This window comes from Asterias amurensis, chromosome 1, assembly GCF_032118995.1.
Source record: "Asterias amurensis chromosome 1, ASM3211899v1".
NCBI lineage: Eukaryota > Metazoa > Echinodermata > Asteroidea > Forcipulatida > Asteriidae > Asterias > Asterias amurensis.
The window spans coordinates 24,044,576-24,066,885 of NC_092648.1; the positions used below are offsets into that span (position 1 = coordinate 24,044,576).

Here is a 22,310-nt window from a genome sequence, read left to right on the forward strand (position 1 = left end):
GCAAGCAAATATTTTTACTTTTTTCTTCATCTGTGTTGTTTTTTGCTCGCGGTGCACTCACTGTTCCCTGCTCTAAATGCACACACCTTACCGGCTGTCATATACACTGCAAAAAGTTGAAGTGAATTGTTCTGTCAGTTTAAACATCGTAATTGTCTGTTTTCCATGTTTGGACATGATACTTAATTGCCCGAGGATTGTCTCAACTCGCACATAAAATCACTGTCGGGGATCTTCGCGAGGATTGTCTTGCAATAATTTGTTAGGTGAGTAAAAATACTATGTTTTAACTTTTAGTTTTACTGTGAATAATTTTGTTTTTGAGTTGACATTGATGTTTGAATGATCATCAGATCAGACAGTCAATTTGGATAGGATTTGGAGTTTTCATATTCGCATCCTCTGCTGGCAGTTAGGCAAGCTGATGATTACTTCTGGAAACTATATCAATAAGGCTCACAGGGGAGCCTTATTAGTTTCTAGAAGTAGCTGGGCCAAATTTTATGGCTCTGCTTACCGCCAAATTCTGCGCTTACGATCGCGATTCCCCGCTTTCGTGCAAGCGCCAAATTTCTGCGCATCGATCAAATGCTAATTCACTAACTTTTTCCTGCTGTAGATGGCCCTACTCTACTGCTGGAAATATTTGCAAAAACATCATAATGCTAGAGGAGAAAATCAAATGATTGTTTTTCAGGTTTCGCTATTCCTATTGGTAGAGAGTGCGTTTTTAAACCTTTGATAATGACCAGTGTTTATAACTGGTTGTGAGCAAATACTCCGCGCTAGTCTTGATGTAAGACGTTTCTTGTTACGGGCGATGCAGGAGCTGTCGGTGAGCTGGCCGCGCTGTGTGTGAAAGGAAAACCAGAACATATTGCACCAAGACTATACGCGCATGCGCACGAACGGAACTGGAAACTGTAGGAAATAGGCATGCAAATATAAATAAAAATCTCAGCTGCCCAATGGAAATGTTTTCCCTATTTCATGATCAAATGTCAAATTCTAAATATCTTCCAGAGTGTAACACAATCTCATGGCTACAAATGTTGTCAGCTCTGCGTCGCAAATGGAACATAATCATGCTTTTCTTGTTTCACTGCAGACTTATAAATCAAAGGAGAAAATTAAAATTTGGTTGATTGCAAACTGCTAACACAACAGTAAACCAACTAAAGAAGGACAGGTCGTATACGTGTACACTATATTGATCACACTAAACTACCGGGCGCTACATTTATGTGTACATGTACAAATACATACTTACTTATACAATGCATTAACCACATATTGATTGGATCAAGATTGTTGTGCTTGAGTACTTAAAGGGACACGTTGCCTTGGATCGGGCGAGTTGGTCCATGAAAAGCATTTAAAAACCGTTTGTTTTAAAATGCATAATTGGTTGGAAAGATGTTTTAAAAGTAGAATGTAATGATCCACTTAAAAATGCCTTCAAATTGCACGGTTTTCCTTACACGCCATGCACTAACACGGCACATCATTTTGTGGAGTCAAATTATTGACTCCGCAAAATGGCCAAACGTGTTAGTACACTAAATAAAAGGAAAACCTTGTAATTTCGAGGCATATTTGTGTGGAAACATCTTTCTAACCATGCATTTCATAACGAACGGTTTCAAGCACTTTTCATATTATAGACCAACTCGCCCAATCCAAGGCAACGTGTCCCTTTAATTTTTATTGGCTAGCACAGTAGCTGTTTTTTGTATTAAAAGAATAAAGCTATATCATCCAATGCATGCACAGATATATTTTCTTTAGGGGGGGGGGTGGTAATTGCTTAAGACTTCATAGGGAAATCCCCAAGACTTCAGCGGCTTGTAGCTTTAAATCTTTACTAGACCACAAATTTCAGACCACACATAATGATTGATTGGTCTTGAAGTTAGTTATTAATACGACCGGCTTTAGTATTCTACTGTGTACCATGAAGATTTAAAGCAATACATTGTATGCTAAAGGCAGATGAATTTGGTGGGGCCCTGTATGTCGTGTTGACACAAATGTTGGCAAAATCTTTGCCTACAAAAGCCAACAAATTTAAAACAAAATTGCACTGATTTATATTGTTTGCAGGAAATGGGACCCTACTAAATTCATAGTCTAAGTCAACTCATCTGGTTGAATTCTATCAAATAAGCTTAAATTCATGCTTCTACCTGTTTTAAAACTGAGTTCATACAGCATGACTCCATTTTTGGTTTCTACCAGTGTGTTGTTGAAAGCCCAGTTCATACTTCCTGCGAATCAAAGTTAAAGCGAAAGTGAAATTAATGCCACAACTCTGTTTTCGCAGGGAATGTTTCGCAAAAGTTTAACCGCTCAACTGATGGCAAATTATTTGTTGCGAAATTGTGACCTCAACATTTGCATTCGCAGGAACCTGGCTTCACACAGGCACTTGCTCATTATATGAAACCTTTGATGTTTAAACAAGCGCTGTGCGTCATCATTCATTAACGCTGTTCATTATGATTTGATTGCACACTGTCAATCTTGTCTTTAAAAACAAAAGCCTCTTGAGTTCTCTCATGCTTTGAGTCCAATGGAAAATGGATCACTGTGATGTAGGAGTGGAGGTGTTCGGTTATTTGTGTAGATTCACTGCGGGAGAGGAGGGGCTGGGATGGGTGTGGGATGAGTGCAATCTCTGTTAATGCTGAACAAAACTTTTTTCACCAATAAATTTATTTTTTTCCTTGAGTAAAACGTGTACAAAATAAGGACCATGCATGAAAATGCGATAATATTACTTGGCAATTAAATGTCAATTGGCCTTGAAGAAAATCCTGAACACTTTGTATGTTTTTCAGAACATCACATTAAGGGGTTTCTTTTCTTTATAGACCAGTCAAAAGGCCGAGTCACACTGCAGCGATAACGATCACAATGCAAAGATAATGCATTCTTTTCTATTGGTGGTTGAATTGCTCCATGCAGAATACCAAGAATGAACCAATAGAATGTGTTCTCTTTGCGTGGTGATCGTTATCGTTTTGGTTATTGCTGCAGTGTGACTCGACCTTAAGTCTGAACTTTCCTTTGCATAGGCCCTCTACTGTGCTGAAGGAATGAAGAGTGGTCAAGTTGCAAATCTATGTAGAAACAAACACTTCTAACAGGCCCTTCTGATTTTGGTTGTATGCACACAGACTTTGTCAGTACAAATTGATTTTAAATTAATTTCTTTTGAATAAGGTGTGTATCAACTTCGGTGGTGCATGTACATGTATGTAAACTGTGTTTAGTATTTGGCAAGTACATTCCCGACCGGAAAAGTCCAGCAGTCTAAATTTTTCAATTTTAATCTACCTTGCTGTATAAATCTTTAAGAACAAAAATATTATAGGTAAATAAATAAATAAATAAATAAATAGGTAAATTTATGATGTTCAAATATTGAATTTTAGTTTGAGATCTTACAATTCTGTTGAGTACCCCAGTGTATCCTTAGGCCTACTCACAGAATAAGCTAAATGAGAAACGTCTTTTCTTAGTGCTTGCTCAAATAAAAACAGTTTATTTGTTGAACTGTGTCAATATTTTTGTCCCCTCATTTTCATTCAGGTCTTGTAAAAAAGAAAACAAGTTTGCTCCAGTTAAAGTGTTGACCTACATGTAGGAAGCCCTGCAGTCCCCTTCCTAAGTTTGAGTCCTGCCCCTCCCCCTTGATCCTGCACACGGCCATTCCAACGTGATGTTGATAATACTATGTAAACTACAGTAAGGTGTATAGGCCTACATTTACTGTCTGTGCTGAGGAATTCAAGTACCGATTCAAACCTTCCATGCACGTACATTTTAGACTCAATAATCCTGTAAGACAATTTGTACAGCATCAGACTTTATTAAACCCTACTGTCTCTTCACGGGAAAACAATATTGAACTTGTTGTCCAAACAAAAATCCTCCCCTTCAATTGATTCTGTCATTGATCTCCCAACAAATTACCTCCAACCCAGTGAAAATGCCAGGCGAGGGGAACGGTGCATCGACCAAAACAATCCTGTGGCATTATCTTCCCGCTCCCGTCTCCCATCCACCCCTAGCATACAGACAGCTTCTCGCATCATTGAAAGGATAAATCAATGTATGAGGATGCAGGGTTAGGCCATTGAGGAGTGAATGGGAGATTGATACTTGAGGGATACTGTGCGAGTTGTGGGCCTCCATGTACTTAATAAGGTTGTGCAGTATTGTGTGAATGTAATTAATTCAGTGGGCAGTGGTTTGCATTAGGGATTGTGCATATAACACCTGCAGTCGTGCAATGTGTTAAATCCTTGGGGGGGGGGGGGGTAGTTTCAGTCTGATGTTCTCCCATCCCCAGTTATAATGTAGTTCATTCCCAAATCCTGAGAACAAACTGTCAGACGAACACTCTACTGCATACTTACAGCTTAAATAATTCATGTAAAACTTTTTCCTGATGTAAATGGTACCCACAGCAGCTATAACCTTAAAACGAAAGGCAAACATAGTTCTTCCTACATTATGAACAATTTTTGGGCCCTTGGAAAAATGTCCTATGAGGTCTGAAAAGTTTGTTAGATATTTACAAATGTCAGCCTTAACTGTTACTTTTTTTCAATAAAGTAACAGTTATAATTACATCAGCTTATATCCACAGTGTACAAATAATCACATCAAGCTAATTACACAAAAATCTACTTGGCATACGAATACACTCAGGAGTACAATTTTTTTTTAAGAACTTTTTTTTGTAAAGACTTTCTTTTAATTTTCAAGATTATTGCTTTGGCGTTTTATTTTATTTGAATTACATAGCCACTGCCAAGACAGTAAACAAAATTAACAAATGTATTGAATAAGAAATAACCACATTTTTCTTGACAATATTGAAGGACTTTTAAAAAAACTTATTTGAAGGTTGTATAAGTCAATAATAAGGGAATCAATGTGTGGTGAAGTGGTTTTCAACTAGTGGTTTAATCCCAACGAGGCCTGGTTCTTGATAATTTTACCGAGACGAAGTCGAGGTAAATTATAAAGAACTAGGCCTCTGCGGGTTTAAACCTCAGCTTGGTTCTGACATGATTCTGACATTTAAAAAATGTCTGAGTGACAGTGAAATACAAAATACCAGTAATGTATCAGTGCAGTGCTACATAATGCACATCCTGTTCACATCCTGTGCACAGGAGACCAGGAATTGATTTAACAACCTCAGGCAGATTATTAATAGTAACCCACAATATTTAATTTATATATTTAATTAGTAGAATGTACGCTGTGTGTGGTGGCCCTCTCCTTGTGATTGAACAATTATCATAATGTTATGTGAGGTGTATACAGCCCACTCACATATTGTATGCCTTCAGTACTGATACAGCTCCCAGGTAATTCATCTATGCTATATTATCGACTGACACTCGCAAATAGCTGTCATCCTTACAGTATCATCAATACATAACATGTACATATCATGTGGCCCTCTTAATATGAAACTCACAGGAAACTGTCTTTCACTTTGTGAAATTACACATTTTTCAACGAGCAACTGGAAACTGTCTTTTCATTGTGAAATAAAAAATATTATCAAAAAGAAACTGAAAACTGTCAAGATTTCACTTTGTTAAATATTATTACAATTTTTTTTTATTTTTGTGTGAAATATTATTACACATGTTTTGTCAGCACTTAGTGAAATAACATAAGGAACTGGAAGCTGTCTGTCACTTTGTGAGATTACTGTACACACTCTTCTTAGTCTTTCCATTATTAGTCTGACTTCATTATTAGATTGTGAAGACATGTATTTCAAATGTCAAAGACTCTCCTTGGGGAAACGACAATAATTGGCTGCCTCAGGTGGTCTGCTTGGACTGGAAATTCTAAATATTCACTGTTTGTAGAGTTTCATTAAAAAACTCTTTAAAAAATATACATGCATGTAAGTTTATGTTATTGACAAATAAATGTATTATTCGTTCCAAATACAGACTTGGTAAGTGGTATTTAAATGTCACTGTAGACTTGTGGACAAGTCGTTTTATGTGATGTCGCGGTGATAGCGTTTTGACTCTCCCCGTGATTCCCGCGGTATTCTTGCAAGACTGCTGGCCCCACGAGACTACTGCTCTCCACGACTACTGAGTAGAAGTCTGGCAACCAGCAGTTCGCGCGAGAGCAGTAATCTTGCAAAAGCACCGCCACAACTCGACTATCTCAACGCATGGGACCATTAACGGCTTGTCCACAAGTCTAATGTCACTGTGAATGTCATTAATTCAAATCCATAGTTTTGAAAACCCTCCTTTCTTCATTAGCCTTTTGGGGATATGGTGGACACTATAGGAGTGTATGGTTTGGTTTGTGTGGCTACATACAAATTTACCCTAACCTAATAGTGCAGCTGTACTTCACCGTACCTCATAGGAGTGCACCGTTTGGTTTGGGTGTCTACTGATTCTACCTAATAGTGCCGCAGTACTGATACCTCAAAATGGCTTATTGTTTGCATTGCTCTTTGAGAAATACGGGTCTGCAAGATGAAAATTTTAGACTGTCATTTATTTATATTGATTTCAATTTGTTTTAGATCTGCATCCCGTGTAAGGTGAACCATCATGTCTGTGGAAGAGAATTGCATCCTGGCAGGAAAGAACAACACTTCAATCACATTCCTAGAGTATGGAGGTATCCCGGCTAACATCGGCTATAACATTCTATTCTTTGTGGTAAGGGCCCTACATTATGGTCAATTATTAATTTCAATTTTGCCAGTAAGGTGATTATTGTTTTGAAACTATTATTGTGGTTTCTTTGGGATAATAAAATCTATTGGATCTTCAAAAGCGAAAAAAAAAAAGAAAGGCTGTCACTAAGCTTTGGCGGTACCACGATATCGAATATCGCGATATTAATTTGGAAACTATTTTGATATCGGATCGAGTTGGTTTTAATCGAAATATCGATACATCGCGATATCGATTAAGTATTGCAATATTGCGATGTATTTCCTAGCTGAGACATCTTGCACCCCATAGGTTTGGAGTAAAACCAGAAGAATAGGTCATTAGAACACCTCTCTTATGCTATGACTGTCTCTTCTACAACTTTCACTGGGAGTTTGAAGACTGATGATGTCAAATTTAATTAATCGCGATTATATTGAATATCGCGATATACATTTGTATTGTCGGCGGTATATCGTGAATAAAATAAGTCGATATCGCCCAAGCTTAGCTGTCACAGTATTTTTTACAAGGATGTCAAATCCTTCCACGTAGCGTTTGCAAATGATGGACACCAACCCTCCAAAAAAATATGAGAAACATTCATGCATGATTCTTTTCTCAGATTCAGATGTTTTGGGGTGAATAAATAAATTCAAATCATTCATATTTCAGAGAATCTTTTTTTAGATTTTCAACAGCTGTAGTGCTTCACACCAAGTATGTTTTTTAGTTTTTTCGTCATTTAGGTTTGTGGTCATTATATATTTTGGAGTACTTGCATATATACCACTCTGTGACCCTACCTCAGCATCTGCTAAGTGCAAACTGTCTGAAAGACCAAATCAATTAGACAATGGTGCTGCAACATTAATAGCTTTCCTCTGTATTATGCATAAGAAGTGCTTTAAATCTCTGGGATGGCCTCGTTTGTGCATTACTCTAAGGACATGGAGGGATACCTGTAGTGAGAAGGGTTGTCAATGAACAGGAGATCTTATTGCCCTAGTGTCCATTAAGGACCTTGGTTCTGCACTGGAGGGAACTAGACAGCTGCTGAGATGAGTGTCACTGTAATGTATTCTGAATATTCTGATTACATGCATACACAATCCATGTACATGTAGTAAAGTATGAAAGTATCATAAAAAATGGCTATGATTTTCAAGCATAAATCACATGGCACTCCAGGGCCCAATTATATACAATGTAGAGCTGCTTACATGTAAGCACAAAATTAACTATAACGCAAAACAAGTTTGCTCAAAGTTTAACTCCAGGAGTTACCAAAAGGTGGAAATGCCATCATTTCAAGATACTACCTCTGACAGTTTAAATTTATACATGCAGGCCTGAGTACTTCACAGAGGCAACGGAGGCTATTGCCTCTATGCCCTCTGGTCATTGCCTTGGTGCCCTTAAAATGCTCCAGTAGAAATTTACAGTTTCCTCATAGGGTTCCCTTTATCAAGGAGAAAATGTCATACAGGCGCGCAATTAGTCCTTCATTTGAACCTCTTTTTTGTCAGCGGTGACTCTCAGCCCATAACAGTTACAAGTTACATTCTAAATTGTCTAGATTTGGGAACGAATATTATTTAGAAAAGTGCAAATTATTGCATTGGTTTCTGGAAGAGTGACAGCCTTCAACATGTGTACAATAGTTTATAAGAATGCACATCCATTGGATTGGTAACATGCAATGTATGTGTCTGTCACCAAACATTTTGACAGTGTAATAATTACCACTCTTTCCTGTGCAAAGGGATTTGTAAACTGGTTTCCAGACTAAATTACTGCAAATTTGTAATCATGGTTATGACTTGTATTTAAGGAGTGGCTTTAGTTGAGTGAATCATAAAGGTAAAAGTATGTGCATTCTGATTTTTTTTGAAAACTCAACTCTGGAATTATAGAGTGTCCATATGGCTGGAGATTCTGTCCCCCCGTACAGTGAACTGTGTACAAACTTCTTCTGATGGCGCCCTCTTTTGAATTGACCTCCTTCAGCCAATGACATATGGGGGACAGAATCCAGGGGGGGGGGAGATTTCCCTGTGACACCACTTAAACTTACCACTTTTTAAGGGTCAGACTCAGGTGTGTTACTGTGGGGTGCCGTGTGCATGTTTAGCAAAGTGCAGGCAGTTAGACACATCATTTAATAAATGGCAGATGTTAGGCAGTAGTCCTATTTCTTGGTGTTACCTTTTGTAACTGATATTCTAAAACATACTCATTACATGTAGGTCTGATTTTCAGTCAACTTGACCCGCAAATTTGTATTTGTAATAACAATTTTTATAGAAAATAGAATGATAAATATATATAGTTGGTTTGCGATAACACCATGTGTGTACTTGCTGGGTAGATTATGTTCTTTTGAGAACTATGTATTACTAGTACTACCTTGGAGTAGATTTTTCGACTGTTTTACAGTAGTTTCGGAAATAGTTTCATAGTTCTGAAAAGAACTGTCCTGCTTTTTAACTTCTACCTTGGCAAAGGTAGGAAATCGGCCGAGACTATGTACTTTGCTTTCGTGGATCGAGATGACTTCTCGTTATTAACTGCACTACCACTGAGCGAGTTTTTAATTGTCCCAAGGTTTTGATTAGCTTGCTCTAGTCATCGTCAGAAATGAGGAAGTAATTAAGCTTTCATTTTAGGTGGTAAAATCTGCCAATCATAAGTGATAGTCAATAAAAAAAACAATTTATTGTCGTGGTATGATAACGTGCATTACATTGTCTGCATCAGAAATGAATTTAGTGAAAGTAATTAAGTTTTCATCTGAAGGTGGTATTGCAGTTAAATCTGCCACTCATGAGTGGTAGTTAAATAAACACTAAAAATTATTTTATTGTCAGCGAATGACAATTATGCATTCGTATTTTGTGAATTGGCCATGGCATACATGCGAAGGTTTTGTTTTTCATTTTTCTGTCAAAATTTGTTCAATGAAAGACATTCAAAAGTTAAATAAATAATATTATTTGGGGTTTATTGAAATCATTAAAATATAAACAATATAAATTTGTTTCCACGAAAATCAGGCTGTGCACCTTTTCAACTGTAAAGTTTGTTCATAATATAAACTCTAAAAAACTACATTATTCATTACCCTGCATATTTTACAGGAATTAAAACCCATAATCTTCTGCACTAAATATGAATGATTGATTCATTTTTTTCAATTGGACAGATTGTTGTGATGTTGTTTTCTGTGTTCCGGAAAATTGCTGGGGACTATGGCCGCATTGCACTCATGCAACTGGGTGAAGAAAGGTATGTTCTGTAATGATATAACCTGTACATATATTCACTGTAAAATAGAAAAGTTATTGACTGGTTGAAAGTTGGTACAAATCACAGAGCTGCCAACTCTCCATGATTCTGCAGAAAGTTCTCTGAAAAATAAATAAACCAATCGTTACATTTTCTGATGGTCAAATTTGAAAATCTCTCCCTTCTTTTGAAAAATTTGTCCCTATTTATGTTGAACATTTCTTGATTTCAAGATGCAAATATTGGCAGCTCTGACACCAAACAAACATGTTTTTGTTGGGTCCAACGATACATGAGATGTTACATTAAGCCTCCCAAATCATGCCAACTGGGCACTTTAATCACAACGGAACATGTCTGGATTTACGTGTATCGCTAGAGGTTTCAGGTTTTTCACAAAAGGTCAGCAAGTGTCATGATTGAGAGTAAAAATACATTGTGACCCATTTAATGTTCTGTTCCCTATAGACTGTGCAAGTCTCGCGAGAAATTAAACATCCGGGACCATTGTGGTCCCAACCTAATGGAGTTTTACGTTGGGGAGATTTTGTTCTGTCAATAATTTTAGTTTAACATAAGTTATGACTCTAAAAAGTGAATATGTTCTTGGGAATGTAAAAAATAAGTGATTAAAAACAGAAAAGTAAAATCAATTCAACAAATTAACGAAGAAAACTAAAGAAAAAAACTTGACCTCCAGTTTCCGGTTTACTCTAAACAATTAAGAATATTACCCAATTGACGTTCCCATTATCGCTGAACCTATGTGATGATCGCACCAATTGGACGTGATTCACAAACGGGGTTTATTAGAAAAACCATCCAGGTCGATGTCGAACAGCGATCCTCGTCCCGATAAATGTATAATTTTTACGTTAATTTAAACAAAACAATTATTATGTACACGAATTAAAATAATAATTATACGAAAAGTATGTTAAAAATAATAATCGTTAAGAATTCTTTTAACAAATAACAATTTTAATACAATTTGGTTTTGTACAAAAATATACTTTTTTCGAATTAAGTTCTCGTTTTCGCTACGTGGGAGACTTGCACAGTCTATTCACTGTGTGAACACATGATGAACTAAACATGTAGTCGTCAATGAAATAATAATGTGATCACAGTGTGAATTCACTATATGAAAACACTCTGTCATTCTACTCTGGGTGCCGTACTAGAGCAGGTAAAAGTTCCGGATTTAATAATGGTATTGTTCGAGAGGAAAGCACATTGCGTTAGAGCCTTTTACACTAAGCTGATAATCTCAATTGACGCCATCCTGTATTCACATTGTTTCCTTACATGTTTAGATTTCTTCGAGGAAATCCAAGGTAAAATGAGAGGCCTTAATATCATTCAATTAACCAACTAATTCAATTCCATTTGGATTTTTCTTTCAGTAAACTGCATGTCCCTGATTTATCTTAATGTACAGTAGTGGTTTTTAGAGTGTACTAGATTTGGTTTCAGCTCACAAAACTCTGGTTTCTAATGCTTAAAAAATATTATTACTTAACCCTTCTTTTATGGTTGGGGTGGCTGTTTTTTTTTCCATTTTGAAGGAGTGTTAACGTTTTTAAGCAAGTGATAAATATGCAATCTCTACAATAATGAGATCTTAAATGTGAATTCAAAACTGTGTCTCAAGAGTTTTTCCGCTTTTAACCTCAAGAATTTTAATATTTCTGTTCTTTTTTTTTAGCTGTTCCCAACTAATATTGTATAGAACTGTAGCTCAGCAAAGTAGACTTTGTTTTAATCATGTTTTGTAGTACAGTAGACCATGAGTAGACTAACACCGTGGCTACAATCTGTTAATTATTTAAGCAGTGTTGATAATGATCGATCAGGTCATGGAGGTAGAAACAGGACAAGTATCCTGTTATTATAGGCAAGTAAGACAATAGCAGTCATTTAATTGCTTGTGTTGTTTTGAACTAACATTAAATTTGATTGTGACAAATAACCCTGTCCTATCCTGGTATGTAGTTTCAGGGTAGTTTTAGATGGTACAGCATTGATTTTCAGAACAGGGCCCCATCCCAGTCCTCTGTTTTTCATTCATTAAACAAAAATTATGAGAAGAGTTGTTTGCTCTTCTTATGAACAAACTTCAATAGTCTGGATAGTGAAACTTAATCAACAATTTTGTAAAATAATTGTTGAAATACTTGTAAAATGCACATCATACCAGATTGTCAGATTTTATCATTGTGTTACCAATACCGGAAGTTCATTTTCTGCTGTAAAAAAGATTGTTTTCCCCAACAGTAAATCAACTTTAAGTTTGAAGGAACGCTATTTCTTGCGCTCCTTGTATACAATTATATTTGGGTAAAGAGTGCAGAGAAGAATGATTGCGCATTGGCACTCCTTAATTAAAATGAGGGTCTGAATCAGACAATAACATATAAACTCTTATAAACGATGCACTTTTACAACCAAATTTTTTTTCCCAAATTAGAATTTTCTTTTTTTTACAATTTCGATCAATTTGTCTGAGGATTATCTGGTACCAGTACCAATTCCATGTCAGATAAAAAAAAAATTAATTAGTTTTCACCCGGTGATAACTTTTGTAAAATTATAAACATTTTCTGTACCTGTATATTCCCTGAATAAAAGAATACATTAGTCGGCTCGTTTATTCCTCCTGATTGACAATTTCATTAACTCCTCAGTCAGTGTTTTTTTCTGGGCAGTAAGCTGCTAAAAGCAGGTGGCAGAGTTTTGTGTGATCAGGGAGGGTTGAATTAATACAATGTCATCGTCATTGTTACTGAATTTTGTCATCTTTAATGGTTTGGGCTGTTTACACACGTAAACATGTATGAGATGAGAGAAAAGTTTACTATTTCAACCTGAAAGCTAATCCTGGTGTGAATTTTTGTACTAGAGTAGTACAATTGGCATGACAAATATTTCTAAAATGTTGGATGCATTGTCGCAGAATATACTCTAGTGGGGAAATTTGAAGTAGATTCTTCTTCAGGAGGCGAAGCCGAGTGAAGTGGAAAAGCCAGGTTTCACCCATACCTTTGATTATATTCTGTAACAATAATGCTCTAACTACATCCAAAATGTTTCCAGGGATTTGTGCATAAAATAAAAGATAAAATCATAAAAGTCATTCAAGATGTCACAGTTTTTACTTTTCACAAGAAAAACCCAGAGTCCTCTCTAGTCACAAATGAAAACTTTATAAAATTTGTTTCGAGTATGGATGAAATTTATGAAGTACTCGTAAACTTTTATTTTAATATACCACATTACATGTACTGTTTACACACACCAATAACACAGCTACAATGTACAACCATCTGATCCCATCCAAAGGTAGTGATAATAATGTAGTGGGCCGTTGCATAATAAGCTTTTAAAGTGCTACTGGATTTTAATTGATGGAAAATAACAAATGCCATCATTCACTCAGTGATGATGTTAGATTCTGCAAACAGTGTACACTAGGCCCACACACTAGCCAGCCATACAGTATGGCTGGCTAGTGTGTGGTGTAAGTCCTCCATGGCAGTATCAACCATTTTAACACGCATCATGGAAGAATTTTGTACAAATGAAAACAATTATTTTTAATCTAATGACTTGTTATTCAGTGAAACATTTCCTTTGGAAAATTTCTGTTTGAATCCACGTTGATTAAGATGGACGATAGAGTTTCATCTTTGAGAGGGCAAGGCGACGGTGTAATGGTGCACATGTACCTTTAAGAATGGCATAGATCTGTCGGGGTACTATCCTGAATAAATAACGTGTTTGGTGAAGTGATGTGATCTGATCAATGCTGCCAAAGACAAGTGTCTACCTTCACAGTCTACATGTCATCCATGTAGTGTTATTCCAAACCAAACCATTATTAAAGCAAGGAAATATATATACATGTATTAGACTGATTGCGCTCCTTGCGTCACGTAACCTTTAGTGGGTATTAATGTAAACAAACAAGGCGTGCTGCATAATATCAACATGCGTTTAAAAGACATGATTACTGTTGCAATTTTTTGTTCAATAAAGTCTTTATTTAAAAGACTCCATTCTCAAAATCACTGAAGAATATTCCGGAGTTTGTAACATGAGACCTTACCGGGGGCTGAACAATGCCAGTAATGGGTAAAACACAGTTCCACCAACTAGGAAATTCCACGAGAATGTTCACGCGATGTGATGTGTTTGTACACGGAAAGTTCGGTTTTATATTGTCCTCATTGTAATGATTTTGCTGCCAATACTTTCAATAAAAATCTCCTGAAGAAGCTGCAAATCCCTTTATTTTCACCCACAAATTATTTGATTAGAAGGGGTAGCTGTCAGCTAGAGTCGGACAACTACGCGGTCTCCCTTGGCACAGCCCGACTTCACGCTGTGCACAGCGCGAAATCCAGAAACCTCTTTTGTAGTAGAATACTGGAAATATCAAACAGCAAATGTGATTTAAATCAATGTCACAACATTCAACTTTATAAAAGTGTTATTTATTGAAAATACAGCCAATTATGGTCCATCGGTACGAGCCTTCCCATGGCTTATGTGTAGCTGTGTTTTTCTATACCCACAAGAGGTCACATGATCACATGTAAACATTGGTAGCGCAATCGGTCTATTATAAAAGGCACTGGACACTATTGGTAATGACTCAAAATAATTGTTAGCATAAAAACTTACTTGGTAATGAGCAATGGAGAGCTGTTGATAGTATAAAACTTTGTGAAAAACTGCTTCCTCTGAAGTAATAGTTTTTGAGAAAAAAGGTAATTTCTCACTCAAATATTTAAAGACTTCAGGACTGATGTTTTTCAAATTAATGGCATCTGAAAGCACACAGATTTGTGCAACATGGGTGTTTTTTCTTGTGGATGACCAATTGAGTCAAAATTTTAACAGATTTGTTATTTTATGCTTATGTTGGGATATACCAAGTGAGATTGGTCTTTGACAATTACCAAAGGTGTCCAGTACCTTTAAAGACTTGATACCAAGTAAACTTAAAAATGCATTTTGAAAAGTAGAATGTTTGGATGGCTAGGCTCTCCCAGAGACTAATGTTATAGACCTTTATCATGCTGCCTCCATCTTGGTCATGTCCCTCGTATCGAATAACAATAATGCATGCTAATAATCATCTTGCAATTAGGAACCAGACTATTTTGTTCTTCCAGCCTCGGTTTGGTAATATTGATATCATTGGGAGAAATTCAAGATGAATGCACCAAGCTTAAGGTCTATTAACACCACCCTGTAGTGTACTGAGAGAGATTTAGTCCCGGTATCTCCCGGTTTAACCAGAGCTATCTTTTAATATGTGCTGTAACCTCCCACTGCTAACCCCTTCAAGCCTATTTTACCCTCCACTGGCCCAGCAGGTGTTGGGATTAAATTATCATCTTCTTTTATGGAGACCTAGAGTTCTGATCCAATTTTTAAAGTTGCAGTGCAGATTGGATTCCTTTATTTTGCTACTGATTGCTGCCACGTAGGAAGTACCAGTGTGCATGGCCCTGTAGACCTACCTCTTGAAAAACTGTTGGATATTTAGGTTTTGGTTTGTTGTTCATTGAATGTAAATGAAAGCACTTACTTTCCTGGTTTCTTACAGGGTGAGGTTAGAACCCTAGCTGGTAGCATTTTATAGCAAATGCACGGTTTATTGGTTTTAAAGATCTATTTAGAAGGTCTCTTGTCTTTGCCCCCCCCCCTCTCTAACCTCCAAAATATTTATATTTTGTGAGTATTCTTGTGATTCTGGTGTAGACCGTATTGAATAACCCTATTTTTGCTATGAAAGTAGCCATCTTGTAGGTCAAACCGTATGTGCATCCAAACGCGTACATCAATGAAGCACGCAGCACGCAGCATTCCCGGTTTGATTTCTAAGGCACATGCTTGCACAAACCCACGCACACGCGCACAGTTGCCAGAATGGTGACGTCATATTCAATACGGTCTATTCATGATGTGTAAATATTTGTAAAATTGGATGCCAAACCAAATCCAGTTTTATGAAGCAAATTGATCTTTTTTCTACAGGTTGTTTTTGCTGATCAATGGACCCGTCTAGGTGGTTAAAATAAATTTGTGTTTGAACCAAAATTCATTCCGCATGCAGGCCTCATTCATTGAGGCAGTTGCCTCGGTGCCCCTTGAAATGTTCAAGCAGAAGGAAAACTGCCTTATTGCCCTTGTCCCAGGAGATCTGTCCACCAGAGATTCTGTCCCCCATATGGAACATTAGCATGGGTTGAAGGAGGATGTTTTAATACAGGGCGCTATCAGAAGAAGTTTGTACACAATTTGCCATTTGGAGGACATAATCTCTTGGGAGACAGAATCTCTTGCCACACCCCTACCAGAGTGAAGTATCTTGTCTGCACATACCCAGACAATTTTTTCACCGATTTAGAGTGTGGGAACACATTTAAAAAAAGTTTTAGATGTTCTAAATTGACAAATCTTCATGGCCATGTAGTGATATTTGCAAATTGAGCAAGGTTGGCTTTTGGTGTCGGTGATACAGGCCACTTTTTCTGACAAGGGGTAAAGGCTGCCTGCCTCTTGTTACTCTGTAAGGTTTTGTTTGTTCGTACCATCTATAGGTTATTGTTTTTGTTGTTCCCCCAAACCCTACAGGAAATCATTGAACAATGAGGAAGAGAAACCAACCAACGGATACAATGTGTAATGAAATGACAAATTTTGTCTGTCTCCAATCTTTCATTCTTTCTTCTTTCATTTGAATTGCACCTTTTTAATCATTTTTGCAAGCTACATTTAAATTTTCACTTTTAATGCATAATAAAGCATGGATGTTAACTTTGTATTATGAGGGATGAGAACGGTATAGAACCTAGTTCTTTGAGAAACAAAATTATTGTTGTGAATTCCAGCTTTCATCGGCATAATTACACATGCAGGTCTTCTGGTGAATGACTGACAAGGGAGAGGTCAATAAAATTGCCCCTCCCCCAAAGATGGTGCCTCATCCTAAGTAAAAAAACGTATACATGGAAGAATTATTTTCAGGATATTCATATACAGAGCTACTAAAGGCAGTAGACATGAGGAGGGAAGCCAAGTATGTTTCCACTGTGAGTTTCTAAACCTTTCCATCCCTTCAAAGTTAAGATGCCAAAGTCAAGGTTTTAGCATGTACTCAAAACTTACATTCTTTTCAGCGTAACCCTTAAAAGAGATCATACACTTCCGTACAAATCATCACCATTTTATCACTGTGTTTCTGTCACAAATTCCCACCCAAAGAAAGGTGCAACATTTCTAGTGTGTCAGGTATTTTTGTCAGGCCTGATACTTCATGGAGGCAACAAAGGCGAATTGCTTCCATGCCCCCTGGCCATTGCCTTGGTCTTAAAATGCTTCAGTAGAAATTTACAATTTCCTCATAAAGGGTGCCTTTTACCAAGAAGAAAATGCCTTGGTGCCCTTGCCCTTTCAAAAATGAAGCGTACAGGTTTTTTTTGTGAGAATAATTCCAAGCCAGAGAGTTGTTCAATTAACTGGATGACCTGAATCTAATGACCTTTCCCCTCTCAGTGAGGCCACTTCAAGAGCTCACCTTGGATAGTGATTATACGGATGCTATGATCTCTCAAGGGTTAGGATTTAACCATCTCATGCTTGAAATTAATTGGAATGGTACAACATCCTTTGTTTTTCTATCCTTGAACAGTTCTCCATATCCTCATGTTTTCAAGAAACATTATCCAAAAACACAATTTGAGCCCAACTCTGCAGTTATGTTTTTATACTGTATATACGGCAAACAAATAATGACACTGATAATTGCTCTTGTCAGTTTATGTGGACGATTAGTACTGATTTAACATCCATTGCACTTTAATATACTAATTTCATAAAGGGGGGTTGGGGAGCACTTCATGTAAGTGTTTATATTTTATAAGTTCAGAAAATATCTGATGTTATAAATACTCATTGCTTTAATCTGAATACAAAAACGCAAGCTTACCAATTCAAACATTGAGATACCATGTACCAGCTGTTTCCTCAAAACCACTCTAGATTTGATTTTTGTTCAAAGTTCAACATTTGAAGAACATATCGGTCCGGCGTTTTAAAAATTTGAGGATGTGACAAAACTGATGTTGTACTATCCGGTAAGATATATTCTGTGGAATGTTTTACTGCCAAAACTGTTCAAAAAATGATTGCCTTGAAAACATGATGGGAAAAACATGATTATAATCACACAGCTTATGAAATGAAAACAATCTAAAAGATTAAATTATGTAGTTAGTGGGTAACAACCCTAATGCTAAAATAGTTCCTTCAGGAACCTGAGGTAAGATTTTTAAATTGTTTGAAATGGTAAGACTTAAAAGTCTGATCATTTCAAACAAGTTGGTCTTCTCTTGCAAGACAGACAGAGTATTTGGAGTAATCATGTCTTGCCCTCGGCTATGGTTCATCACAGAACCCTTTGATGCTGTGCGTTTCTGGGCATTTTCCCTCAATTTTTGTTTTTTTGAATGGTTTTAGAATTTGTGAAACACACAGAATGTTTGCCACTCATTAGTAACATTTATTTCCTCTTAACAAACATAAGGTGACTGGGACTGCTATGTATAAATACACATATGCTTGTTAAAGCATGGTTTGCATTGTTTCTTTCTTTTAATTCAAACTCTTATCAGGTTTGTTTATGAGTTCTTATATTGTAATTTTGCTTAACAATCATGTGCACCTGTGGTCCAATCAAATGAAGATGCAGCATTGGTTTGTTAAGCAACACAGAGGAAAATTCAGACAAACATATTTGTACTGGAGAACATGACCTTTAACCTACGACCTATAGAACCACTCTTAACAAGAATAACACCCTAAGCTCAGATGGGGGCCGTCAATTGCAGGAACTTTGGTGAGTCTTCTGAGAAAACTACTTCAAAGCTTAAAATTTAATCTTACGATACTATACTTGAGAATCTTGTATGTCAAATACTTTGATGATCTATAAATCAAGGATGAGAAACGTCAGATTCTTATCTGAATTTGGTTTTCTTATACCTGGGGGAAACATGATTTATTCTCATAACTTTCAGGTTGATCTACATCTAGAGTGCTGAAGGTGCAATTCCCACAAGCTCCTTTGAGTCTATAACTCCAGGGATTATACGCCACCATTTCAACACCTGCTAAAATTTGGATCCTACCTTCATCATCTCAAGATACCTCCTTAAACTTGGGTCATGAATTCAATATTTAAAATTAAAAGTACATCCTGAAATTTGGATTCTAAATTCATCATTTCAACAAACCTCCTAAAATTTGAGCCCTAGTTTTATACCTTTTTGTCAGTGATGATTCTCATCGCTAATTAATGGCAATGCAAAGAACTAAGAAATTGAAGTAAAACACTTCTTGCTTAGATTCATCAAATGCAAATAGAGAAAAAAAACAGTCGGCTGATGAGATTGTTGTCAAAAGAACCAAAGCTGCATCTCCTATAATAAGAAGCAAATTGACTCCATACATGAAGGAACGGCAAAGCAAAGCTTTTCATCACAATCATAATCACAATCATCTCAAAATTTATTTTGGATGACACAGTTGCTTCACATCACTATTGACTGCATTCACAAGCCAGATATCAAAGACCATTTTAACAGCACATTTGATCTTATCTCTTTTCTTTGTATTGCCGAGTTTAGATTGAGTTCCAAGTTTATTTTGTACTTGATAGAACTTTTTCTAAAAGCTCGAGTCTGGGTGGAAGGTCTTTTACTAACTTGCTCTTCTTTTTCAGCATTTTTTGCACACGCAGTTTGGTTTGATTTTTCATTAATGCATTTTGTTTGATATTTCCTTGCATCTTTGAGGCATTTTTAACTGTACATTTTAACTTTTACCATTACTTCATTTTTAATATTTCTGCTCACTCCTTTTCTGTTAATGTGTAGTTATGTTTACTGTATTAATTTGGGCTTTTTATTGTTGTTTGGGTGTGGTATAAGGAGTCAATGAGTGCAAGCATTCACAGGTCAGTTTATTTTATGATGATGTTCTTACATTTTGTAATATTGCTGACATGTACAGGGTTGAAAAAATGTCAGACTTTTATGTGTCGTACAGAATTACCGGAAGGTGTAAATTTTTCAAGATAGAAGTCAATCATGCTCTTTAAATCTACTTCTCTAGTGCTGATGAGACTGTTTATAGAATCTAATTGAAACATAGCTACATGATCCAAAAAATAGAAATGTCACAAACATACCCCTTAAAATTTTGATCCTAGTTTTGGACCCTTTGTCAGCAATGTCTTTATCATTGTTAACAAAAATGACATAGCACATAAACAGGCTCATACTTTTGGATAATAAATAGCCATGTTTATGTGAGATCAGCTGAAATAAAAAATTGTTTTTCTACAAATTAACGTCGTGGGCATTAAAATTGAAAACCCAATATAATTTCTTGCGAAAAAAACAAACACGTGAAAACATTATGAATCTTTAACCACATAAAACTCATTAAAGATACAGCAAACCGCGATCGCACTTGAAAGACATGTTAAATAGAGAAACAGGCAAATGGACTTTTACATTATGCCCAATCCAGTTCAATCCAAAGCAAATCCTCAAATTGAGTTCCACATCAGTTGACGTCAATCCAACATGTTATCAGGCGGTTTCTCATTCCCACAGAAGTAAATCAAATTGCTTGACTCTAAATTTGAATTTCCTATCCAAACAACATCAGCCCACTCTCCATTTGCCCGACTTGTCTAGTGTGTACTGAATCAACTTGTTCCAATACAAGCCACGATAAAACAACCATGTGGTTTACCTTAAGCAAAGCAGAGTACAAGTGATACGAATTGTTTAGCAAGTAGCCGGGTTCTGATGAGCGACCATTTTTATGCCATTTGAAGGTTATGTGCAGTCTGTCCAGCAGTGGGTTCTGTTCACCCTCGTGACCATTGGCAGTGCGCCGTATCAATACCACTTGTCACTTACCCCTGGTAGAGAAGCACTGAAAATCAATGCTGATTGGCTCACCAAAAGTTACTACTTTGCGCATACGCTTGTTAAAAACATTCGAGCACTTGTAGGGCACTTGTCAGGCGCGTATGTGTCAAAATGCAAAATTTCGTCGCAAAACATTTCAAATAAACCATGTTTTTATGTGGTCACCCTAAACAGCATACAGTTTAGACATATTGCATTTTGAGAAAGTTTGATTGTGTTGTATTATGTCATCTTGGCTTAATAACTTAAGAAAATATTGATGATCTGAAAGCTGCTTACCAATAAAGAAAGTTTTGTGCTTATTTTATCACGAAAGAGGTTTTGATGGCAAGTGTACAATGTACTTGCGTTTAAAAAGGAATTGCAATAATGCGCCACACTCATCTGCTTACAAGAACCACCTGCACGTTAAAGGAACACGTTGCCTTGGACCGGTCGAGTTGGTCTTTGAAAAGCGTCTGTAACCGTTTGTTATAAAATGCATGGTTGGAAAGATGTTTTAAAAGCAGATTACAATGATCCACACAAATATGCCTCGAAATTGCACGGTTTTCCCTTTACCTCGTCAACTAACATGGTCGGTCTTTTATGGGAGTCAAATTTTTTACTTCCATAAATGGCCGACCGTGTTAGTTCGCAAAGCAAAAGAAAAACCACGCAATTTCAAGGAAAATTTGTGTGGATCATTATATTCTACGTTTAAAACATCTTTACATCCATATGCATTTTAATAGATGTTAAATTTGCATCGGGGATAAAGAATATTAATTTTCGTTACTACCCATACACCGATGTGTGTTAGCACTGTATACTCAGTCCTTTCCCGAGAAAAATATCACAGGCATGTTACTCGGGTGGGATTCGAACCCACGACCCTTGCAATTCTAGAGCAGTTTCTTACCAACTAGACTACATGCATTTTTTAATAAACGGTTACAAATGGTTTTTATAGACCAACTCGTCCGATCCAAGGCAATGTGTTCCTTTAATGCGCTATGTAAGCAGCAAGCATCCCCTTACAGCTTCGTGAAATTGGTCCCTTGCCATTTGTATGATAAACCCAGAAAGTCTGTGGAAATCTTTTAAGATACACCTGGCTAATTGGGGGTCGTTGCCACTGTGTAAACTCCAGACAAATTTATTTCCACACTTTTTCTAATAACATTACCACATAATCTTTCATTATGATACGCTGGATTACTCTAGGGGTATCAACACACTGCTTCTGAAAGTGACGCTTGCAGTAAAATCTCCTTTGAGAAGTGTTGGTTCAGAGAAG

The 22,310-nt window shown here is 36.7% G+C and overlaps 1 protein-coding gene across 4 annotated transcripts in view; it reads left to right on the plus strand.

Annotated features, from left to right (window-relative positions):
* Positions 1-22,310, plus strand: part of LOC139954597 (calcium permeable stress-gated cation channel 1-like) — a 69,066-nt gene continuing 46,756 nt past the window's right edge. For 2 of the 4 annotated variants that reach the window (XM_071954485.1, XM_071927945.1), the window contains exons 1-4: positions 1-266; positions 6,590-6,728; positions 9,931-10,013; positions 16,662-16,709. In XM_071954485.1, the coding sequence (XP_071810586.1) occupies positions 6,618-6,728; positions 9,931-10,013; positions 16,662-16,709 (242 nt within the window). In that variant the 5' untranslated portion in view covers positions 1-266; positions 6,590-6,617. Of the gene's footprint in view, positions 267-6,584; positions 6,729-9,930; positions 10,014-16,661; positions 16,710-22,310 lie in introns of all 4 variants that reach the window. The other 2 variants (XM_071927938.1, XM_071927954.1) reach the window with 2 other exon arrangements.